Source organism: Coturnix japonica, chromosome 24, assembly GCF_054131305.1.
Source record: "Coturnix japonica strain WE chromosome 24, WE-NBRP24, whole genome shotgun sequence".
NCBI lineage: Eukaryota > Metazoa > Chordata > Aves > Galliformes > Phasianidae > Coturnix > Coturnix japonica.
Genome location: NC_140686.1, coordinates 7,401,064 through 7,425,254, shown reverse-complemented (window position 1 = coordinate 7,425,254; position 24,191 = coordinate 7,401,064). Strand labels below are relative to the sequence as shown.

General features: G+C 50.2%; 1 protein-coding gene, 6 pseudogenes and 1 gene segment (V, D, J or C); 6 read left to right on the top strand and 2 right to left on the bottom strand.

Moving 5' to 3' along the window:
• The first annotated feature begins 966 nt into the window (after nucleotides 1–966).
• On the top strand, nucleotides 967–2,006 carry LOC146757226 (T cell receptor alpha variable 4 pseudogene; annotated as a pseudogene).
• A 94-nt stretch (nucleotides 2,007–2,100) lies between these two features.
• On the bottom strand, nucleotides 2,101–7,585 carry LOC107324945 (feather keratin Cos1-1/Cos1-3/Cos2-1-like). The gene is made up of 2 exons (XM_085523735.1): nucleotides 7,182–7,585; nucleotides 2,101–2,825 (listed from the first exon to the last, which is right to left on the bottom strand). Exons 1-2 carry the CDS (start codon nucleotides 7,380–7,382, stop codon nucleotides 2,499–2,501), a joined length of 528 nt encoding a protein of 175 aa, XP_085379861.1. The 5' UTR covers nucleotides 7,383–7,585; the 3' UTR covers nucleotides 2,101–2,498.
• Nucleotides 7,586–7,600: 15 nt separating this feature from the next.
• On the top strand, nucleotides 7,601–8,835 carry LOC146757225 (T cell receptor alpha variable 26-2-like; annotated as a pseudogene). The gene is made up of 2 exons (XR_014937130.1): nucleotides 7,601–7,710; nucleotides 7,858–8,835. The product of XR_014937130.1 is annotated as a T cell receptor alpha variable 26-2-like (transcript).
• A 106-nt stretch (nucleotides 8,836–8,941) lies between these two features.
• On the top strand, nucleotides 8,942–12,645 carry LOC107324958 (T cell receptor alpha variable 20-like). The segment is given in 3 exon segments: nucleotides 8,942–9,714; nucleotides 10,476–10,780; nucleotides 12,428–12,645. Coding segments are annotated over 3 exon segments (572 nt in total).
• A 620-nt stretch (nucleotides 12,646–13,265) lies between these two features.
• LOC146757224 (feather keratin Cos1-1/Cos1-3/Cos2-1 pseudogene) lies at nucleotides 13,266–13,592 on the bottom strand (annotated as a pseudogene).
• A 5,850-nt stretch (nucleotides 13,593–19,442) lies between these two features.
• On the top strand, nucleotides 19,443–22,072 carry LOC107307799 (T cell receptor alpha variable 17-like; annotated as a pseudogene). Its single transcript, XR_014937129.1, has 2 exons — nucleotides 19,443–19,607; nucleotides 19,983–22,072. The product of XR_014937129.1 is annotated as a T cell receptor alpha variable 17-like (transcript).
• On the top strand, nucleotides 21,500–22,922 carry LOC146757223 (T cell receptor alpha variable 1-2 pseudogene; annotated as a pseudogene).
• On the top strand, nucleotides 22,870–24,163 carry LOC146757222 (uncharacterized; annotated as a pseudogene).
• Nucleotides 24,164–24,191: the final 28 nt, after the last annotated feature.

The window sequence follows — 24,191 nt, the reverse complement described above, 5'->3', positions numbered from 1 at the left end:
CTGCAGAGCCAGGACAGGCTGTTCCCTGTTGCCCTCAGCAGGAATGGAGCACAGAACCTGATCTGACCTACAAGCTCAGATCCCCTTCCAGAACCACCTTGCCCAGGCCTCAATACTTTTCTGCAGAAAAAAGGACAGCGAGCACTCTCTCAATCTGTTTTGTGTCCACTCAGTGTTGGCAGCCCAGAGCCTTCCCTGCAGAGCTGCTCACCTTTGCTTTCTTCTTCCAGATGCCGTGGGGCAGACCATTGTCACCCAGCAAGAAAGACAGGTCACAGTGGAGAAGAGAAATACCTTCCAGACCACCTGCACATACCAGACCTCCTACTTTTATGGCTTGTTTTGGTACCAGCAGAAGAAAGGCCAGGCCCCACAACTGGTCACATATCACACAGCAGCAGGCCCCAAGCACAATAGCCGTTTCACCACGTGGCTGAACACCACCGGGAAATACAGCCTCCTGCAGCTGGCAGAAGTCGAGCTCTCTGACAGCGCCTTGTACCTCTGTGCTGTGCAGGACACCCTGGTGCAGGGAGCTTCCTTGGCCGTGCAACAACCCCGGGGAGAGAGGAGTCTTGTCTATGCAAGGCGGAGCTCTGGGGAAGGGGCCCTCAGCTCTCCCCTGGCAGTGCGACCTGGTGTAGGGAACCTGCTTTGGCAGGGGGTTGGACTCGATGATCTCTGGAGGTCCCTTCCAACCCCTACAATAGCCATAGCTAGACTGAGAAAGGGAAATCAAGGAACTGCTGGCCAACTGCACTCCATGCAATCCTTCATCAACGATCTGTTTTAGAGCGGATGTCTTTAGATGTAATTGCTGGACATCCAAATGACAGCAAGGTGGTTCCGATTAGCCACGGGGCGGAGTTGGGGCGGTGACGGGGAGGAGGTGCCGCGGGGCGGAGCAGAGAGCCAGGGCTGGCAGGGGCAGCGCGGCGCAGGCGGCGGAGTAGCGGGTTGTGGTAGTGCCGGGCGGGGCTGGCGGGTCCGGCCGCTGTGCTCTTGGGTGCGCGGGGCTGCCGCAGGCGGGGTCCGACTTTGGGTCCTGCGGAGTCCGGTGGCGCGAACGCTTCTGGACCGTTGGTTGCTTTTCCAGCCCGTACATCTCTCTGCTACAGTGTGAAATTTCAGCCGGAGAAAATGCATTTTCTCAGTTTCTTTCCTCTTTTCTTCTCAGCAGTCGCTGTGAGCAGAGCTCAGGTGCAGCAGGAACCGTCGGCACAGACCAGCGAGGGCACAGGCATCAACATCACCTGTTCACACCCCAATATACAGTCCAGCGAGTACATCCACTGGTACCGTCAGCTCCCGGGCCGAGGCCCCACATTCCTCGTCAGTGCTTTTAAAGGCTCCAAGGAGATTCCGGATCAGGCGGGACGGCTGTCGGTGTCGGAAGACCGTCGCTCCAGCGCCCTGTGGCTCGCCCGGCCCCGGCTCGCGGACGCGGCGGTGTATTACTGTGCCGTGGGCACACGGGGAGTGGAGCCGGGGCTGCGGCCGGGCACGAACCGCTTTGGGCGTGACGGGAGTACAGTGCCGTCCGGGCCCGCAGGGGGCGCAGCGTTCAGGGCCGCCAAACTCCATCCTGACTAGAGTGCACCTTCCTGTCTTCTTGACAGTCAGACACATCTGTGTTTGAGGTGAGCAAGATGGCACGAATGACAATACAGGCTCCGTTGTACACCACGGAGATGTCCTCACAGTTCTACTACGTCTGCTATTATCCCTGATGCCACACTGACGATAGCAGAAGAACCTAGTTTCTATGAGACAGCAGAGTGGCTTGTACCCATGGCCTCCCACACAGCTGAACCTTTTTATATGAGCAGAGCAGTTGTTGTGTTGTCCCTACAAATAACCTTTGGGCTGAGTTATAGGTATAAATGTTGCAAATAATGGCTGAAATTGTTCTGCCATAGGCAGAGAGATCTCCAGCTGCAAGGAACTGTGCACAAGACAGCAGCCTCTGCAGCGTGCCACAACCTCCCATTCTTCTGGCAAAGGAAGGTGGTTTCAATAAACACTCCTCTAATATATACCAAGAGCAAAGCCATAGCTCTAGAAGCCTTACAAGCTGGAAAGAAAAATCAAAGGCCCAAATGAGATGCAGAAATCTTTAATGAATATATTTAGAGAAAAATGAGATCACACTGGGCAGGGACTTCAGAGTGCAGGATGCACCCATTCCCGTGTTTGACCTCTTGTAAGGCTAGTGACAGCCTTTTTGGAAGGGAAGGGATGGTTCTAAGGAGCTTCATAGGAGCAGAAGAGGAGGGAAGAATATATGAAAAAAGAAAATGGACTGAAAGGGTTAGGTAGAGGCAAAGAAAAAGAGACATGAGCCATGTTTTCAGAAAGCCCAGGATTGCACTTTCCTCTCAGCTTCTCCTAAGGTAGCTGAATCGGGTCAGGAATTCTGAAAGCAGTGGCATGAAGATTCCTTTTTGATACAGCACCATGTTCATGGTTCAGTTTCTCCAGCAGTACGGCCAGCAGCTTTAGCAGGGGTTGCATCTTCTGCCACAGTAACGGCTACCAAAGCCAGACAAGTCAAAGCCCCCAGAGGTGATGGGCACTCCCTCAGAGCTGAGGATGCTGCCAACAGCAGCAGAGGTGGATGATCCCACAACAGTGTTCTGTGGAAAGGAGCTGAGGATGGGTCCAGGCAGGGTCACCACCACGGGAGAGGGCTCAACGATGATGGTGGAGTTCTGGCACTGCCGGACACAGGGCTCATTGCAGCTGCTGGCCAGAGGGGTTGGGCCACAGGGCCGACATGGCACACACTGGGTGTAGCAGGACATGTCTTGAGACTGGCGGTACACCTAGGAGAGAGGGACAGAAAAAAGCAGAGCATGAGAGCATGCGAGAAACAGCCTGGGTAGCATCTCACAAAGGAGCTAGGGCAACTACTAAGGATGGAGGAGAAGGCTGAGAAAGAAAGTCACATTTCTGCATTATGCCAGGGTCCCACAAAGAGTTGTCTGGATGTGAGAGACTCTTTTTGAGTGCATCAATCTAAAGCCATGTAAGCTGTGTCCCAAGCATTCTCTGAGCAGACGTCATCTCCTCCATGGTCTCCCATAGCACAGAACTCAATTGTCTGATAACATTTTGTTGAGACAAGAGGAGGAAAGAAGGCTTCACACTTACCTAGTTCCTAGTGAGGAGAAGGCAAGAGAAGTGGATGGCAGAGTTGGGAACTGGGCTGCCTTTTATATTGGTCTTTCATTGCTGCAGGTCCAGAGGTATGGTTGATACAGACCATAATTTTATGACTAACTAACATTGAATGTAAGCTATCCCTTCTCATTATATGGGCTGGTTTTTTATTTCCTTCAGTGCTACCTTTTCATTTCCAGATTTATGATGAGCCCATTTTCTAAAGAAGGTTTCTTTGAAGTTCTGTGATTAAAGGCACAAACATTTATAGGGCAGAATTTCATGGGTGAGACCGATGTCTCAGCTCTAGTGGTGATCAGGTCTGGAGAAGGCAGGTGAAGTCAGCCTGATAAAGTGTAGTGGGGTTGTCATGGTTCTATGACTTTTGTTATCATTGTTCCACATCATAATGTCATCCAGTGCAGTGGGAGTTAAACTATTAATTCTGGAGTTCCATGGATCTTTGATAGTTCCATTACCTGTCTCAGAACAGAAAAATGAACTACAGCTCTCAAAAGACTAGACTGTTTCTTTTCCATTTTTTGTTCAGAAGATAAATCTGTCTCGGAATCACAGGACTGTTTGTACTTTTTGCATCGAAGAGGGGTTTGAAAAACCAAAAGTAGGTCAGACCAGACTCGTTGTAGGGCTAACTAAAAGAGATCTTTGGGGAAAATGGATTGTAAACAGAACGGATGTTAAAAGTGAGTAGAAGAGAGTCATGGTTGACACCGGACATGTTATCAGAGAAGCCAGAGTAGACACTTCCTCTCAAATGCAACCATCCAATTCATTGCTTCTCCTCTGAGTGCACCTTCTATCAAATCCACATCTCTCCATCTCTCCAGAGGATGGAAGTCCGCCTTCATGTCCTCACCTTATTCCCTGACAACAAAAATTACCTTTCTTCCTTTGCTACACAAGACTACAACAACAAAGGATCATGTGGAGGTGAAGATTGGGAAGCAGACAGTTGTAAGGACTAGGAAGAGACACTTGATCTCACTTTGAGAGAACCCTGTCAGTGCAGGCAGCTGAAAAAATCTATTGCTGAGGTTCCATCAAAATCCTATCTGACTGTCCCATAGAGGGAGAGCAGCCAGCAGAATGCCTGGAAGTCTCCTGTGTCCTGCGGGTCTTAAAGAATAGTAGAAAGGAAAGAGAAATGAGATAGTAGGAGACAAGTAAATGAGGCTGTAGCAATGTCTTCAGAGAGTATTTCCTGCCCTGTTTTTTGAAGAGAGCACTGGACACTCGATCTTTCTGACATGCATGGCCGGGATCTCAGTCCTCAGTTCAGCAAACCTTACAAATTCCTGGGGGACCAGGCATGGACTTTCATTTGAGGTTTAGCACAACAGGATTCCATCTGCTGCAATAGCACCTGGCAGTGCAGGAGAGTTCACTGTACCCAAAAGAGACGCAGACTCCATCACTGCTGAGGATGCTGCCAACAGCAGCAGATTTGGAGGATCTCACATTAGTGTTCTGCATGAAGGAGCTGTGGATGTGGGCAGACTGGACCACTATCACAGGAGGGGTCACAGTTATGACAGTGGAGTTAGGCACTGCATCATTTCAGCTTTTGACCAGCAGCATGAGTCCAGAAGTCCAGCATGGCAGGTACTGGGCATGCTGGGCACTAGTCATAGGGGTACATAGATCAGGGCTGAAGCTGTACGTGGGAGAGATGCTGAGGAGAAAGCAGAGCACAGGAACATAAGAGGAACAGTCCATGAAGCTCCAAGGAACACAACAATGAGCCATTTTAACTGGCAGGTAGAATCAAAATATCACAGAAATGTAGGGGTTGGAAGGGACACGTGAACATCATCTAGTCCAACTTCCATAGTAAAGCACATTCCCTAGATCAGCCTGAACAGGATCTCATTCAGATGTGTTTTCAGTATCTCCCAAGGAGATTACAAACCTCTATGGGCAGCTTATTTCAGTGCTTTGCTCCTTCACGCTCATATGAAAGAAGATATTCCTTTGTGTGACTTTGTGCCTCTTACCACACTGAGCACTACTGAAAAAATCTTGGTCCCATCCTCTTGATACCTTTCCTTTCGATAACTATAAGTATTGATATAAACCTAGCTCAGACTCCACCAAGCTAAACAATGCCTGGTCTATCAGAATTTCATTTGTAGGAAGATGCTTATGGCTGCATAATAATTAACAAATGGATAAAAGATTGTCTTCACTTTATCCAGATGTGATGTGAAAATGCTGGCCAGATGCAACAAGTCATCTGCCACTCTTATTGAAAAATCCACATTAGACAAGCCCAACACAAACATACCAGAAAAGGAAGTGGGAGAAGGGCTTCAGACTCATGTGGTTACTAGGAAGAAAGAGGTGAGAGATGTTGATTGGAGGGTGAAGGAATCAAGCTGTCCTTAATGTAGACACTGCACTGCCCCAGGCCCAGGCATAGTCTTCATGGACATGAAAGTTTCTAATGTGCTTGTGATGAATGGAAAACAGACAATGTCAAGAGTTGTATGACTGCTTCCTTGAATACTGCTTGTTCATTTCTTGGATCATGCCACACCCATTCCATCATGGAGGCTTCTTCTGAGTACCAGCATAGAGAGGCCTTACTGTCTGTGGGACAGGACTGAGTCAGTGATGGCAGAGGACTCAACTCAAAGTGCTGCGGGGGATCCATCTTAGGCAAACTATGCAGTCTGGGATTACCCTGCATGCACATGTGCCATGACTTCCTCTTTTCCTCCATCCCAGCATACTCCAGTGATCCCATGTGTTTGGATTCCAAGGCAGGTGGGCTGGACTGCTGGGTTTCAGTTCTCTTCTTCATCGCACTGCATTGTGGTGAAATTGCATGACCTCCTTGGGCTCCTCTCACTGGGCCATCGCTGCACATCTGTAAATTGTGCTGGCAGCTCATCTGAAGCCCTATCCTGCTCAGAGCACTGCAGCCTTGCCCTGCCAGATTGGTCCCCAGTGTCTCCTCAGTCAGCTCCCCATGGCCTCAACCAATGCATCTCCAGCCATGTGTGTGCATTAGCTTGAGTGATGAGAGCACACGTACCCAGAGTGTGCTTGATCATTCTTTTCCCTGTGCTTTTGTGAGTGCATTGATGTAGCCTTTATTTTCAGAGGGCTGTTTGTCAGAGAAGGCTGAAAATGGTAGGGAAGGGAATACGTAGAGAGACCAGTAGGTGAAATATGATGAGACTGTGTCTGAGGGAAATAGCTTCAAGAAAAGAACAGTGAACCAGAAAATGTAGAGCCATGACAAAGGAGAGCAGGAGGTCAGTGACCAAATTGTTTTTTCTGGGCTTAAAGAGACCAACCAGGTGACACATGGTCCTGTGTGTCATTATCTTTCCCGTGCATCTCATAATCTTGATAGGAACAGCATCTCCTTTGTCAGTGTGGGAAGTGAAAGATACCTGAGGATCCCAGTCTATAACTTCCTTAGCAAGTTCATCTTCATGGAGATCTGGTTTACCATTGTTCCCCAAATTGGAGAATTTCTTTATCATCAGGAGAAATGCTCTGCTTTTCATGGAAGGGACATACAGAGAACGGGATGAACACCTGGGGAGGGATAGAGTGGTGTGCGGAAGGGGCCCCTGAGATCTGCTTGAGCCACGTGTTTGATCCCCACAGATTGTTCTGTCCTCTTATGAATCATTTCTTAGCTCTGCACCATCTCACTCAGTCTTGTGCACACTGGATGGACAAATTACCAGTTACTGGGGAGAGTGGCATGAGTGGCTTGGTGCCAAATGGTGGAGTCAGACTGGGGCTGAAGATGTCCCCGCCATGTGCTGTGTGCTGCTACAAGAAGACGGGTTCGCGATTCTAATGGAACAAGTGCAGGCCTTGAACCCCAACCAGATGTGGCAGGCACCTTTCCTATCCCCATAAACTTTGCTTTGGATCCCGCTGATCCTGTCAGGGAATCTGTAACCGTGACTCCAGGCTCCCTCTCAGACTCTCCTAAGCATTCAAATCCTGTTGCTCCGCATTCCCGGAGGCCCTACCCGGTTCCGCAGCCGGCCTTTCTGGGACTCCTCGAGCAGCGACATCAGCACCACGGGCAGCAGCAGACTGCGGGACTCGGAGCTCGTGGAGCTCTCGCGGTGCCGCGTTCCCGGGCAGCAGCACAAGACCCGTTTCCGCTGCCGGGATTCCGGAGTTGCGGCAGCACCGGGTACAAGCGAGGCACCAGGGGTCGGCCGCATCGCTCTCCCCTCTCGCCTGCCCAGGTCGTGGGGGACTCTGTAGACGGGCGACTGGTTTCTTCTGCTCCGAAGAAGCTTTCACAGCAGTCCCTCAGCTCTCCTCTTACGCGTCCGCACCTGGGCTACGCTATGGGACACGCAGAGCCCGAACAGCACTTCCCGAGCAGTTACCGAGCACTCGCAGCCCGGGGCAACCCCGAGTGACAATGGAGCAGGGCGCCGCCCCGGGGCGGAGCTGGCGGCGGCGGAGGGGAGGAGGCGCCGAGGGAGGAGCAGAGCCGGGGCTGGCGGAAGCAGCGCTGCGCGGGCTGCGGAACAACGGGATGAGGTTGTGGCGGGCAACAGGGCTGGCGGTTCTGGCCGTGGTGCTCCTGGGTGCGCGGAGCTGCCGCCGGCGGGGTCGCACTGCGGGGGCTACAGGGGGATGGGGCTGTGCTCTCATCTTGCCCTTCGGCTTCTCTCCGAGCTCGTGCAGCTCTCTCAGCCTGCATGAAATTTCAGCGGGAGACAATGGATCTTCTGAGTTTGCTGCTGCTTTTCTTCTCAGCAGTGACTGTGAGCAGAGCCCAGGTGCAGCAGGAGCCGTCTGCAGAGACCAGCGAGGGCACCGGCATCAACATCACCTGCTCACACCCCGACACACAGTTAGACCAAGTCATCCAGTGGTACCGTCAGCTCCCAGGCAGAGGACCCACATTCCTCGTCAGCGTCATTAAAGGCTCCAAGGAGGTTCCGGACCCGGCGGGGCGGGTGTCGCTGTCGGCAGACCGCCGCTCCATCGCCCTATGGCTTGCCCGGCCCCGGATCGGGGACGCGGCGGTGTATTACTGCGTCTTGGGCACACGGGGAGAGGAGCCGGGGCTGCGGCCGGGCACGAACCGCTTTGGGCGTGGCGGATGCACAGTGCCGACCGGGCCCGCAGGGGGCGATGCCGCTCCTCCCGCTGGGGACGCCCGAGCTTACAGTGCTGACCTGGAGAATGTCCCTCGCACTGCTCGGCATCCTCCGGAGTAAGGCATTCCAGCTGCACACCTTCATGAGCGCGGCATGTCGAGGTCACAAACACCGCACAAACACAGGTGGTCCCCACAGTGTCTCTGTTTTCAGACTATGAGATAGTGTGACAGGATTGAGGGCCTCTGGAGGTGAGGTGTATTTTCAGCAGAGGCCTCTGTAAGGTGTGTTGACTGTGAGGGCTACTGCCTCATGCTGGCTGTGGATCAAGTCCCTTCTCAGTTTAAAGGGAATTACAAGTAAAATGGAGTCTGATAAGCAAAGCACAGACTGACCCCAAACTGTAAGCAAAAAGGGAGACAAGGAAGGGAACCAGAACTCTTCGGACCATAATTCTTTGGCCATTAGGAAACTAAAGCTGTTAGATTTGATGTGAGTGACATAGAACTTTGTGAGCAACAAGTTAGAAGATGAAAACAAATAATAAGGATGCACTGGAGCCATCTGTGTAATCTCTGACAAATTTTAAGGCAATGCATACATAATGGGTCAAAGTTGTGGGAAATGCGGCAGTGAGAAAATGACCAGGATGCACTTCAGAGGAGGGAGGACACAGATTTCCAGTCAGTACACCTGCTGGGATAAGACCTATGCCTGACCAGCACAGCACAGGTCTCTTCGTAAGTCCTGACTTACTTGTGTAACATTGAAATGTACTCTCTTTCTCATATGGGAGTGCACCAAGGTCAAGGACAGCAGATGTAGAGACTGGCTGCCAATGGCCAAAACCACATCCATAGCACATCAGGATTAAACTGTGAGGAAAATGGGACAGAGGTGGGTAAGGAAACACAAAGCCTGGGAGTGGAGGTTCAGCAGGCTGAGATCCCATGGTAATATCTGCGGGACCAGCACGAGTGTGGGGAAGTGTGTGAGAGGAGTGGGGGACTGCATGCATTTGTTGGCCAGTGATCAGCAGGCTGGCCTATCCTAAAAAATGGTTGAGAGCCACATGCTGGCTCCTGGCAGGGGCCTGTGTTAACACTGATGAGCTGTGTGACTATGGGAGTGCTTGTCAAGCCAGTGGGTGAAGGTGTGTGCTTCCACCTTGGAACTGCAATCCTCATTAGCCAGAGAGCAGGAAGAGCACTTAGCTCCATGCTTAAGGCTTATAAGAGAAATGGTGGTGTTACCTGTGGGTGTTGCTAATGGCAGCGTGCACCCTGCCTGTGGAGTCAGCAGAGTCATTTCCGGCAGCTGTGACATCTTAAGCTGCGAGGTGGTTTTCTGCCTCCTTCTTACTCAGCAAACAGAAGGGTCGGTCTCAGCATGCACCGCAGCTATCTCGTCCTCACTGCCTTCCTGGGACAACTGCTGGGTAAGTGCTGGCTTTTAATCAAGGCATCCATCTTCTCTTCAGGAAGTGCTCACCAGCCTCACCGGGTCTTTGTGGCGAACAGCTCCTGAGTAAAACTTAGCCTTGGGCAAACAATGGTAGACAAACATGGTTTTGAACCAGTCCTCTCAAGATTCTGCTGCTGTTGGAAATGATGAGGGAAGATACATAAGAGAGACTTCAGGACCTCTTCTGCTTTTCTCTGCTTTTTTTTCTGGCATATCTGCTGCAACCACCGGAGATTACAGCTATCTCTGCATTCCCACATTTCAGCTTTTCCTACAAATAGAAGCAAATCCTGTCAAAGTCACAAGAGTGACATTAAAAATCTCATCCCATCAGCATTAAGGGGATGCAGGCTGGTGCACATTGTCCATGGCCTCCTGTATTCTCCTGGATATCAGATCAGGCAGAGATGACATTTGTCACCCCCCATCTCAGCTTAGAGTATACTGAGGGACGTAAGAGTGCTCCAGGATGACAGGGATAAAGAAGCAGGATGTGTCTTTTCCCAGTAGCCCCATGGATCCTTCAACCTGCAGAGCCAGGACAGGCTGTTCCCTGTTGCCCTCAGCAGGGAAACAGCACAGCATCTGCTTTGGCCTACAACATCAGAGGTCTTCCAAAACCACCTTGCTATGTCTAGGCCTCAACAACTTTCTGCCTTCTCTCCCATTATTTTGTACCCAATCATTTTTGGCGTACCGGAGCCTTCCCTGTTCACCTTCACTTTCTTCTTCCAGATGCCATGGGGCAGACCATTGTCACCCAGCAAGAAGGACAAGTCACAGTGGAGGAGGGAAACATCTTCCAGACCTCCTGCACATACCAAACCTCCAGTATTTATGGCTTGTTTTGGTACCAGCAGAAGAAAGGCCAGGCCCACAACTGGTCACATATCACACAGCAGCAGGCCCCAAGCACAACGGCAATTTCACCACATGGCTGAACACCACCGGGAAATACAGCCTCCTGCAGCTGTCAGAAGTCGAGCTCTCTGACAGCGCCTTGTACCTCTGTGCTGTGCAGGACACCCTGGTGCAGGGAGGTTCGTTGGCCATGCAACAACCCCGGGGAGGGAGGGGCCGTGTCTGTGCAAGGTGGAGCTCTGGGGAAAGGGGCCTCAGTTCTCCCCTGGCAGCGCTGCTTCCCCTGTGCACACAGAGATCTGCAGGTCAACATCCTCTTCCAGAAGGCGCTGATGTCTGTTTCTTGAGAGGAATGAAAAGTGATGGAAGAGGTCCTGACCTGGACATCCTCTTCCTTTACACTCCTGGGGCACAGGAGTTTTTCCGTGGGCTGTGCAGACAACACATGCTGCATTGTGATTTGTCTGCTGTGCACTGTAGGCTTTAAGCAGCAGGTCTGAAAGTCACCTGAGCTTTGCAGTCCCATGCAGACTGCTTCTTGGTTCATGGACATTTGCCCAATTTCCCAGCAGGGTGAACATCACCAGATGTGACCCTTCCTGGAGAAAGCAATGTTGCTGTTACACTGCTTCAGTAAGAGCTTCTTTCCCTAAGCTCTATGTGGAAATCTCAGAGTTGGGAGGGGCACAGGAGATGAGGCATGTTTTTCCAGTAGTAATTCTTCCACATGAATGCTTTCCACATGATGAAAGAGTCCCATAAGTCCTCACCTTACCATATGCAGTCCAGGGCTGCCATTCATTACTAGCAACTTGTGTCTTCCATGTGTTGCCAAAAAACTTTGCCTATCACCCATGGTTCAGATCTGATTGGACAGCTTTCTGTTGGTCCCATATAGTGAGAGTGAGCACAATATAATCTGGGTTGGCTATGGGGAATTACACACTGTGAAGGGAATACAAGGAAAAGAGAGAAAAGTGTAGCAGATAAGGACCTTAGTATTCTGCACGACATGCACTTTCTGCCATAGTCGTGTCTGGAAATAGAGTAGAGATCAAATAACACAGAGGTGATGGAGACTCCGTCACTGTTGAGGATGCTGTCAATCACAGCAGATGTGGAGGATCCCACAATGATGTTTGGCAGATAAGAGATGAGGGTGAGGCCAAGCAGGGCCACTGTCATAGGAAGGGATTTAATGATGACAGTATATACTTGCAGCTGTTGGCTGGTGAGTTTGTACAGTAAGATGGACATGGCAGGACATGGACATTGCAGGACGTGTCTCAGAGAGGTGAGAGGGTTTCTTGTCTTCATCCAGACGAGACCCTTCTTTTGTTAATACATTGGTCCTGCACTGCCCTTGGCCTGGGGTGAGCATGCATAGGAGTGACCATTTTCTGCAGTGTTTGTAATAAATGGAAGACATCCCAGCTAATCATACAGGCTGTGTGGCTGTTTCCACTTACACTGCCCTTTCATTTTCCGGATTTTATCACACCCATCTGTTTGTCACAGAAGTTTTATCTGAGTGTTAGGATTGAGAGGTCCCATGACTTCTAGGCCGGGTATGAGACAGAAGAGAAAAAGTCAGGAACAAGGAAAACGGTATACTAGAGAGACTGCAATTAGTAAGTCACTTCCAGGAAGGGTCATGAAGAATGTCTGAATGAATGCCTGGAGGAGAATGGAAGGTGTACTTCCCACACTCAGATGTACTACTCCCACAGTCAGGGAAGGTGTACTCTCAGTGACGAGCTAGTCCAAGTCATGTGAATGTACAATAGAGACATAGGCCAATACCCATGAAAACACCGCCTTCCAAGTTCTGGATGGTTTTGTGGGAACATCAGCACTGCCCCTCCCAAAGCCAGAGCAACAGATTTCCCCAGAGTCTGTGGGACTTCTGCCTTCTCTGGACCTTCCCCGTGCACAAAGGTCCTCTCATGAAGATGTCATCTGTCAGGATTTCCATTCATTTGACATGCTCAAGGGTCAAGGAGATCTGTGTAAGGAGAAACACCAGAAGTCAGTGAGTGACTGATGGTAATTGTTTGTGGAGTAACATCTAGCAATGTCTTCCTCTCCTTCAAGAGAGTGTGCTTGAAGAATGAATGTCTGCAGTGTGCCATGACCTCCAATAACCTGAGGAGTGATGGAGTCTTCCAAGCTTGCTATCACCAAAGGCATCACTTTCTCCCTTGGCCATCTCTGCAGATGTGGAGGGAAAAAGTCCACACCAACACAGAAGGAAACACTGAGGGATGCAGAAATTGTTTAATGAGTCTAAGGACAGAAATATTGTCACTCCAAGAAGAGGCCCTGTGGGCAGTGAACAGCAGGAGCAGACAAGAATCCGACCCCATTTCATACATCCGCATTGCCAATGAGCTGTATCTCCCAGCCCAGAGTTTTGGGAGATGAGCAGGTCACTCAGGGCTCATTTTAGGGGGTAACAACAGAGGTCTCTAAAAGTAAAAGGACAGAAATGATATTAGATAGAAAGAGTGAGTAAGAACAAGTATCAGTAGACTTTCTCCATGTTGACAGAGAGCCAAAATGCTGCCACCACATGTCTGACTTGCAGAGCAAAAACAGCAACACATTTCTTTCTCTGTCCATTGCCATGTTCAGAATTCCTGGGGGTCCTTGCCTGCACCACCTTCAGCAGGGATTGCACCTTCTGCCACAGTAGCGGTTGGAAATGCAGGAGAGGTCAAGGCCCCCAGAGGTGATGGGCACACCCTCAGAGCTGAGGATGCTGCCAACAGCAGCAGAGGTGGAGGATCCCACGGCGGTGTTCTGTGGGAAGGAGCTGAGGATGGGTCCAGGCAGGGTCACCACCACGGGAGAGGGCTGGATGACAATGGTGGAGTTCTGGCACTGCCTGACACAGGGCTCATTGCAGCTGCTGGCCAGAGGAGTCGGGCCACAGGGCCTGCATGGCTGGCACTGGTTGCAGCAGGACATGTCTCAGGGATGGAGGTACACCTGGCAGAGGGGGCAGGGCGAAAACAGAACATGAGGACACATGAGGAGCAGCCTATCATCACGCTATGAAGGAATCAAAGTGCCTGCAGTGCTGGGATATGAAGACAGTTCAGGAATGTGCAAGGGATTCTTGGTCTCATCCTGACACAGCCCAGTAAAAGCCTCTGGGAGTTATACAAGCACTGCCTAGACTTTAGGCCACAAGTTACCTCCTTACAGGCCCACCATCCTCCCCAGACAAACATTCTCCCTAATTCCCTCTCTCATGATAAGTGGAGCCAGGCATGGAACAGAGCTTATAGCAGGTGAAAGTTCCGTTGAGCTCAGAGCTCTGTTTGGAGAATAAAGAGAACAAGAAGGGGTTTCACACTCACCTGGTTCCCAAGAGGAAGATGTTGAGAGAAGTGGATGAGGCAGCAAGGAGCTGGGCTGTCTTTTATAATGGACCCATGCTGCCCCATTTTCCAGAGGCACAACTTGAAGTAGTGATTATTTTCTGACAAGTTCCTCTTGAATGCAAAACATCTCAGCTAATGATATGACCTATGTATTGGTTTCCTGAACTTTTCACATCCCAACTTCTGTCATTCCCATTACTCATGGAAGGCATCTTTTGAGTGGTAGGAAGAAAAACCTAAGCATTTCCAGGCAACACATGTCAGTGTGGGTAGAACACTCCGTTCACATACTGGAAGAATCCAGCAAAGGAAAATGATATCAGAGCAGTAATTTTTAGAGCATTGGTGTGAAACAATAGAGCCTGTGTGCTGGATTTATGCAAATGCCTGTGGGTATAGAGGTTTGCATGATTCCCCACGTGTGCATGAGCTGGTGAGTTGTTTTGTGACTTGTGTGGCCCTCTTAGCAACAAGTATTCTTGTCACATCAGGGGCAATTCAGGATCCCAATAGATTCTGCTAATCTGTCTTCTTGCTAGCAAAGCTAATGCAGAGAAGAGGACCTGGAAGGCATCTTCAGGTTCAACTACCTGACCTCATTAGTGTTAACAACAAGGAAAAGCATATTCATGAACGCATTATTAAAATGTCAGTCAACACTGACAGGCATGGGGCATCATCCACATATTTAGGAAGCCTGTACCAATGTTTGACCACCTTCACATTAAACTATTTTTATCCTAGTGATACCAGTTGTATCAATAGTGTTAAGCTTGCTAATGCTCATTGATGGATACCCTGGATTTTTCTGAGAAAACAGGAAGAATCTGTGCCCTTTTTCCAACTAGATAACAGTGATATACTGAACTGCTTGTATCAAGTAGGCAAGGGAAGTTCTGCTTTGAATCAGCTCATTTTGTGTATGCAAGGATTGTGTAATCAAGGCAAAGAACTAACTGAGCATTGGTGAAGACAGGGTTCAAGCAGTGATGACAGGGAGGAAGAGTACTGACTTCATCCAGAGGGCTGTGGGACCACCACCACAAAATTCTGAACATGTGCGATGAGACAGAACTCTACATTAATGATTTTAAGGGAACTATGGAATATCTGTGTACTGTACAGGAAAATGTTTGCATATGTTACAGAAGTAATGAATATAAACTGAGGGTATTTTGTGCAACATACACCTGATAGGTGGAGCTTATCCCCCATGCATCCAGCACAGAAAATGGATAAAAGCCAGGATAAAAGCCAGGCTTCTAGCCCTCCAATTTGAATCTCTGAGAGTTTCATGATCAACTGATCTGCAGCATCACTACTGTCTGGCCTGAACATCTCCTCTTGTGACATTCCCTCACATGTCCTCTCACCAGATAACAGGGAGAAGAGACCAGCACCACCCTTTCTGCTTTCCCTCTTCTGGAAGTTGTAGAGAGCAAAAATGTCCCTAATCTTTGTGTTCTCCAAATTGCAGAACCCACGTGTCCTCAGGCTCTCCTCACAGGACATGCCTACCAGCCCCCCTATCAGCTCTGCTGCCCTCCTCTGGCTGCTTTAAAGCACCTTGAACACCCTTCCTTGTGCAGTGCAGAACAGTCAAATACATTCCAGGTATTTGACAAGACATGACAAGGTTAGCTAATGTAGGGAAATAAATATTTATTGACCAATTGGGTGTTGAATGTGTAACGCATTCTGAAGTTCAGTTGGACCTCTTGGCTGCCAAGGAACAGCAGATGGAGTCCATTGCAAACAGGCCATAGAGAGAGGCAGTCATGATGTTTGAGGCTGGACAATGGTGATATCCTGCATCACAGAAGAGGCTCTATCAGTAGTCACAGACATGCAACTTCCAAAGAGGATGCAGGGATGCAGTCAGGAAGACCACAGCTCCTCCTGAGAGGAAACTTGCCAGGGAAGAATAGTGAGCAAAGTGTCCACCGTGGCAGCAAATAGATAGCTAAGGAGATTGTATGTCCACTGGACCTTGAGACAGAGTAAATAATGAGAAGTGCATATCTAACATAATGAATGCTTCTATTTCTTACATTTTCATGATTAGTCATGAAACTTGGATATACTTGTGTTCTTGAGCTGATGAGCAATTCATCCAAGGGTGTTTGATTGGCTAATGTCATTGTGATGCAGCTCTGTCATCTCTCTGGCGTCATGTCAGTTGAAGTCATAGCTAGACTGAGAAAGGGAATACAAGGAACTGGAATACAAGGCCAACTGCACTCCATTCAAAACTTCTTCAGAGATCTGTTTTACAGCGGATGTCTTTAGATGTCATTCTATGTGTGCTTGCTCTTTAGTGAGTGCATTGATGTAGCCTTTATTTTCAGAGGGCTGTTTGTCAGAGAATGCAGTAATTGGGAGAGAAGGGAATTCCTAGAGAGACCAGTAGGAGGGATGTGATGATGCTGCATCTGAGGGCAATGGCTTCAACAAAACAGCAGTGAACCAGAAAATGTAGAGCCATGACAAAAGAGAGCAGGAGATCAGTGATCAAATTGATTTTTTTGGGCTTTAACAGACCACCCCAGGTGGCACATGGTCCTGTTTGCCATTATCTTTCCCATGCCTCTCCTAAACTTAATGAGAATGACTTCTCCTTTGTCAGTGTGGGAAGTGAAAGGCACCTGAGGATCCCAGTCTCTATCTTCCTTAGCAAGTTCATCTTCATGAAGATCTGGTATAACATTGTTCCCAAAAGTGGAGGATTTCTTTTGTCATATGGGAGAATTATAAGTGTTTCCAGGTGAAAGTCACAGTCATCTGGGAATCTAGAATGTCTAGTCTTCTCAGTGTTGCTCTTTGCTTTACATATATGTATATATATTGCGTACTGCCAGGAATATCATTGTCCATTTAGCCTGTAGGTCTGGGTCAGTTTGTAGCCTGGTCTTTAGGACAGGAACTTGATTGTTCTCTTCCTCATTTTCCTAAATGCTTTGCTATTCATCATATGTTCTGACATCGGCATTATCTTCATAGTTCTCCCTGCTCCCTCTCCTTTTACTCTTCAGAAGGCATTTTCCACCTGTGCTTCCATCATACCACAATTCCCATTTTTTAGTAGATTTCTTGAAAGAGATGAGAAACAAGCTGTTACAAATGAGACCAGAATCAAGAGCATTGTGGTTTAGCTTTCCTTAAGCCTGTGTGGAGAAAGGTGATGGAGTCACAGACTTTTGTGTGTTTGCTCTACCTCTGAGTATGCTACGATTCCCTGATTCCCTGCATTTCACAGGTGATGAGATGATCTGTGGACACTGTGGCTTTTTTAACAAAAAAAAAAAAAAAAAAAAAGGAACAGGAGTGGCCTGGCAGAAGGTGTGACTGCAGGTTTTGTGGTGGAAAACAGCAAGAAAGTCAAGGCACAGGGAACCAGTAGATTCTCTCATCTTGGGGACAATTGGGTCAGGAAAGGCACTGTGCTGAAGAGTGCTGTGATTGCAGCACCCTCACGTGCAGCAGTGTTGAAATCCAACCCTGCCATCATCCTCCATATTCAGTCTCACCAGAGACCTCCCAGCAGCAGCCCTTCTGTACTGCTGAGGCTTGGCTGAAGTGCAAAACATTTGGTTGCAGATGCACATAGCCCATGGGAATTCAGGGGAATTCCAGTATCTATTTACATCACCCTACAGAGAGAAAAGCACACTTGCTATCCTTTGGAAATTATTCAATTAAAAAAACAAGCCTAGGCAAAATAGTTTGGCAGTTGCCAAATTTAAGCTTTCCTTTGAATACATTACTTGTACTTGTTTTTATCATCTAGGGAGAACCACTGCTATGTCCAGTTATCTTTTGCCACTGTTGCTGGATTTAGTAGAAGCCACTCTTCTTCCACGAAAGCAGGGAAGGACACACTAAAGGATATAGCATATGTTCAGTTTGTCTGAAGAAGGAAATAAAATCACTCCAAGAGTGGCCTTCAAGTGTGCGGTGCAGCAGGAAGAAACAAGTTTCATTCCTACAACAGTGTTGCCACGGGGCCCTCATTTCCTGGCCAAGAAGTGTAGAGGGGAAAGGAGGTCACTTCAGGCTGGCTTTGAGGGGTTCTAACAGAGATCACTGAGGAGAAAAGACAGCAGTAATATTTTCTGAGAAGCTCCACCTCTGTTCAAAACATTGCAGATGTAGGCCTCGTTGTTTTCCTATGCTGTTCAGTTTCATTTCTGGCTTAGTGCTATGCTCAGTCCTTGCTGAAGGCCACTTAGGAGTGGCTAGAATGGAGACTCGGGTATTTCTGGGCAATACAAATCCATTTGGGACGAAGATTCAGCTCTTGTGCTGGAAGAGTCCAACAGAGGCAAATGGTGTCATGCTGAACTCCACTACTTGGAGGCATTCTGGCAAGTGGCACAGCTCCTGGGTGTGACCTTATTCCACCTCAAGGTGCTCCCAGGACAATCCTGCTTGGCTCTTTTGCCTCTTTTTTTTCTGTCCCAGGGATAAGAGTATTATGGAGGCTAAAAAAGGTTCTAACAAAGACATGAACAGGCAAATCCAGATGGCATCAGAGCTGTGAACGAGGCCTGCTCTGTCCTGTTTCTGTAGTGCAGAGTAGTGTAGGATCCTTTCCCTTTCCCGCAGCAGTCAGTGCGTTTGTGCAGAGGGCAAATAATGTCTGAGCAACATCAGTGCATCCTGTACACTGCTCAGGAGACGGTGAAAAAATCAAGGATAGTGAATGTTATGTGCCTAGATTTTGGCATGACCACATTCACTGCCTGTTGTATAGTCCCCTCACAATCAAATAGGTGAGTTATGGCTTGGGTTAATGCATAATAATGTAGGTGAAAAACTAGATGATCTGCTGGGCTATAACTGCTGTGACTGTTATTCAGAGTACAGCTGGGAACAGGAATCTATAATGGGGCTTCTGAGGGATGAGTGCTGGACCAGTAGTCTTTGAATTTCCATTAATGCTCTATGTGACTGGATGAAGTGCCTTATAAGCATATATACACACACATACATATATATAGTATATATAGGAGTGTCCCCGTCTCACTATCGGAACAGAGGTCAAAAAGCAGAAGTCAAAGCCTGTTGCTGCACGTTCCCAGCCGTCTGTCCCGGTGACGCTGCCGGCCTTTCTGGGGCTCCTCGAGCAGCAACATCAGCACCAAGGGCAGCAGGAGCTGCGGAACCCGGAGTACACGACCCGTTCCCGCAGCTCCTTGGGCACAGACGGGCGACAAAGGCTCAGAAGCGTTGCACTGCTCGAGCCGTCCCATGCCACTGTGTGAGCTCTCGGCTGCCCTTCTCTCTGGGGACGCTGTAGGCGGGCAGCTGCTTTCTCCTGTACCAAGGGGCTTTCGCAGCCTTTTCTCAGCTCTCCACCTACACCGCAGTGCCCGGCCTACGCTGCAGCACATGCAGAGCCCAAAACCCGCTGCCCGCACATAGGAGCCCAACACTCGCAGCTCGGAGCAACCGCGAGTGACGCCGGCGCAGGGCGCAGCCCCAGGGCGGAGCTGGCGGCGGCGGAAGAGGCGCCGAGTGCCGAGCTGAGCAGGGACTGGCAGTGCAGCGCGGAGCGGGCGGCGGAGCGGCGGGATGCGGCAGTGCCGGGCCGCGGGGCTGGCCGCAGTGCTCCTGGGTGCGCGGGGCTGCTGGGGTTTCTTTCCGACATGTTGACCCTTTCTTTCCTGCTGGCTGCATTCAGACCGGCTGTTACCAGAGAGCTCAGTGCGCCTTCCCACCTGTCTGCCCTTTCTCCCTGCGTTCCTTAAAAAATCCCTCCCCACGCTGCTGCTTCCCGCAACAACTTTTGCTCTCACCCCTTGCTCTTTCTGGTTTGGAACCTCCGTAAAAATATCCCAGCTTTTTTTCTTTTTCCCCAGACAACAAGTTAGTGAGATATTTCATCTACTCAGAAAACGTTAATCTCCGTGAACCTTTTATTTTCTCCTCTACATAACATTGATTTTCTAGTGAAGGCATTTCCTGAGCTTGATGTTTATTTTATTCTCAGCATTGGCTGCGTGCAGAGCCCAGGTGCAGCAGGAGCCTTCGGTAGAGACTAGAGAGGGCACCGGCATCAACATCACCTGCTCACACCCCAGCATACAAGCCAATTACATCCACTGGTATCGACAGCTCCCGGGCCGAGGCCCCGCAATCCTCGTCAGCGCTGTTACAGGCTCCAAGGAAGTTCCGGACCCGATGGGGCGGCTGTCGGTGTCGGCGGACCGCCGCTCCAGCGCCCTGTGGCTCGCCCGGCCCCGATTCGGGGACGCGGCCGTGTATTACTGCGCCGTGGACCCACGGGAAGCTAAGCTGGGGCTGCGGCCGGGCACGAACCGCATTGGGCGTGGCGGGGGCACAGTGCCGTCCGTGCCCGCAGGGGGCGATGCAGCACCTCCGGCTGGGACCTCCCGAGCTGACATTGCTGACATTGCTGACATGGAACATGTCCCTCGCACTGCTCGGCATCCTCCGGAGTAAGGCCTTCGAGCTGCACGCCTTGAGTGCGGCATGTCGAGGTCGCAGACACAATCAAGCGGTCCCCACAGTGGCTATTCCTTAAAACCACCAGATGGTGTGACAGGATTTAGTGCCCCTGCAGGTGAGGTGTAGATTCAGTAGAGGCCACTGTAAGGTGTGTTGGTTGTGAGGTCTGCTGGTTCATGCTGGCTGTGGATCAAGTCCCTTCTCAGTTCCAAGGGAAGTACAATTAAAAGGGACAGTGATAATGCATAGAGTAACCCCAAAATGTAAGCATAAGGGAGACAAGGAGGGAGACAAGAACTCTTCAGCACCTAACGAGTGCCATTAGGGAACGATTGCTGTTAGATTAGAAATGAGTGACTGAGTTTTGTTAGTGACAAGTGACAAAATGAAAAGAAAGATGAGGAATGCTCTTGAGGGACTTGTGGGGCTATTCACACATATTAAGGAATGTTTAGGGAAAGGTCAAAGGCGTCACAAAATGGGTTGTAGGGAGGAAAAACAGGATGCACTGCAGAGGAAGGAGGACAAAATTTCCGGTCAGTACACCTTCAGGGATAAGCCCTGTGCCTGACCACCACAGCACATCCTGTCGTCTTCTTAATTCTTGACTTGTCTGTGCAGTGTTGAAACTGTGCTCTATTTCTCATGTGGGAGTGCACCAAGATCTAGGCCAGTAGATGCAGAGACTGCTGTGCAGTAGAGATCTGGCTGTCAGAGACCAAAACCACATCCAAAGCATACCAGGCAGGGGTATTGGATGTGGCTGTGAGATTGTGGGAGTCCTTGTAAAGCCAGTGGATGAAAGTATGTTTCCACTGGGGAACTGCAATGCTTGTCAGCCAGAGAGGAGGAACAGCACTTGGCTCTGTGCTTAAGGATTATAAAAGAAATGGTGGTGTTACCTGTGGGTGTTGCTAATGGCAGTGTGCACCCTGCCTGTGGAGCCAGCAGACTCATTTCCGGCAGCTGTGTCATCTTGGGCTGGGAGGTGGTTTTCTGCCTCCTTCTCACTCAGCAAACAGGAGGGTCGGTCTCAGCATGCACCGCAGCTATCTCGTCCTCACTGCCTTCCTGGGACAACTGCTGGGTAAGTGCTGGCTTCTAATCAAGGCATCCATCTTCTCCCCAGGAAGTGCTCACCAGCCTCACCGGGTCTTCGTGGCAAACAGCTCCTGAGTTACAACAAACCTTGGGCAAATATTAATGGACAAACATGGTTGTGCACCAGTCCTCTCAAGATTCTGCTGCTGTCAAAAGTGATGAGGAAAGATAGTGAGACCACAGAACGATCTCTTGTTTTTCTCTTTTTTCTCTTTTTCTTCCTTTCTCTTCTGACCCACCTCCTGCCACCCGCAGAGATTGCATCCATTGCCGCATTCCCACATTTCAGCCTTTCCAGCAGAAAGAAGCAGATCCTGTCAAAGTCACAAGAGTGGCATTAAACATTTAATCCCATCAGCATGAAGTGGATGTTGCCTGATGCATACTGACCATGGCTTTCCGTGTTCTCTTGGATGTCAACATAGCCAGAGATCACACTTGTCAAACTTCAGCTCATCTTTGTGTACAGTAAGGGTCTTAGGAGCTCTCCAAGAGGATGTGGATGAGGAAGCAAGATGCATCTTTTCCCACTAGCTCCATGGGTCCTTCAACCTGCAGAGCCAGGACAGGCTGTTCCCTGTTGCCCTCAGCAGGAATGGAGCACAGAACCTGATCTGACCTACAAGCTCAGATCCCCTTCCAGAACCACCTTGCCCAGGCCTCAATACTTTTCTGCAGGAAAAAGGACAGCGAGCACTCTCTCAATCTGTTTTGTGTCCACTCAGTGTTGGCAGCCCAGAGCCTTCCCTGCAGAGCTGCTCACCTTTGCTTTCTTCTTCCAGATGCCGTGGGGCAGACCATTGTCACCCAGCAAGAAAGACAGGTCACAGTGGAGAAGAGAAATACCTTCCAGACCACCTGCACATACCAGACCTCCTACTTTTATGGCTTGTTTTGGTACCAGCAGAAGAAAGGCCAGGCCCCACAACTGGTCACATATCACACAGCAGCAGGCCCCAAGCACAATAGCCGTTTCACCACGTGGCTGAACACCACCGGGAAATACAGCCTCCTGCAGCTGTCAGAAGTCGAGCTCTCTGACAGCGCCTTGTACCTCTGTGCTGTGCAGGACACCCTGGTGCAGGGACCTTCCTTGGCCGTGCAACAACCCCGGGGAGAGAGGAGCCTTGTCTCTGCAAGGCGGAGCTCTGGGGAAGGGGCCCTCAGCTCTCCCCTGGCAGTGCGACCTGGTGTAGGGAACCTGCTTTGGCAGGGGGTTGGACTCGATGATCTCTGGAGGTCCCTTCCAACCCCTACAATAGCCATAGCTAGACTGAGAAAGGGAAATCAAGGAACTGCTGGCCAACTGCACTCCATGCAATCCTTCATCAACGATCTGTTTTAGAGCGGATGTCTTTAGATGTAATTGCTGGACATCCAAATGACAGCAAGGTGGTTCCGATTAGCCACGGGGCGGAGTTGGGGCGGTGACGGGGAGGAGGTGCCGCGGGGCGGAGCAGAGAGCCAGGGCTGGCAGGGGCAGCGCGGCGCGGGCGGCGGAGTAGCGGGTTGTGGTAGTGCCGGTCGGGGCTGGCGGGTCCGGCCGCTGTGCTCTTGGGTGCGCGGGGCTGCCGCAGGCGGGGTCCGACATTGGGTCCTGCGGAGTCCGGTGGCGCGAACGCTTCTGGATCGTTGGTTGCTTTTCCAGCCCGTACATCTCTGCTACAGTGTGAAATTTCAGCCGGAGAAAATGCATTTTCTCAGTTTCTTTCCTCTTTTCTTCTCAGCAGTCGCTGTGAGCAGAGCTCAGGTGCAGCAGGAACCGTCGGCACAGACCAGCGAGGGCACAGGCATCAACATCACCTGTTCACACCCCAATATACAGTCCAGCGAGTACATCCACTGGTACCGTCAGCTCCCGGGCCGAGGCCCCACATTCCTCGTCAGTGCTTTTAAAGGCTCCAAGGAGATTCCGGATCAGGCGGGACGGCTGTCGGTGTCGGAAGACCGTCGCTCCAGCGCCCTGTGGCTCGCCCGGCCCCGGCTCGCGGACGCGGCGGTGTATTACTGTGCCGTGGGCACATGGGGAGTGGAGCCGGGGCTGCGGCCGGGCACGAACCGCTTTGGGCGTGACGGGAGTACAGTGCCGTCCGGGCCCGCAGGGGGCGCAGCGTTCAGGGCCACCAAACTCCATCCTGACTAGAGTGCACCTTCCTGTCTTCTTGACAGTCAGACACATCTGTGTTTGAGATGAGCAAGATGGCACGAATGACAATACAGGCTCCGTTGTACACCACGGAGATGTCCTCACAGTTCTACTACGTCTGCTATTATCCCTGATGCCACACTGACGATAGCAGAAGAACCTAGTTTCTATGAGACAGCAGAGTGGCTTGTACCCATGGCCTCCCACACAGCTGAACCTTTTTATATGAGCAGAGCAGTTGTTGTGTTGTCCCTACAAATAACCTTTGGGCTGAGTTATAGGTATAAATGTTGCAAATAATGGCTGAAATTGTTCTGCCATAGGCAGAGAGATCTCCAGCTGCAAGGAACTGTGCACAAGACAGCAGCCTCTGCAGCGTGCCACAACCTCCCATTCTTCTGGCAAAAGGTGGTTTCAATAAACACTCCTCTAATATATACCAAGAGCAAAGCCATAGCTCTAGAAGCCTTACAAGCTGGAAAG

What these genes read in the sequence shown, in the direction of transcription:
- LOC107324945 (XM_085523735.1), bottom strand. Translation starts at nt 7,382, where the DNA reads ATGCGGCCGACCCCTGGTGCCTCGCTTGTACCCGGTGCTGCCGCAACT. An exon ending in AAGGCCGGCTGCGGAACCGG is followed by an intron (nt 2,826 to 7,181) that starts GTAGGGCCTCCG and finishes CCTCTCTCCTAG; the next exon opens with GTGTACCGCCAGTCTCAAGA.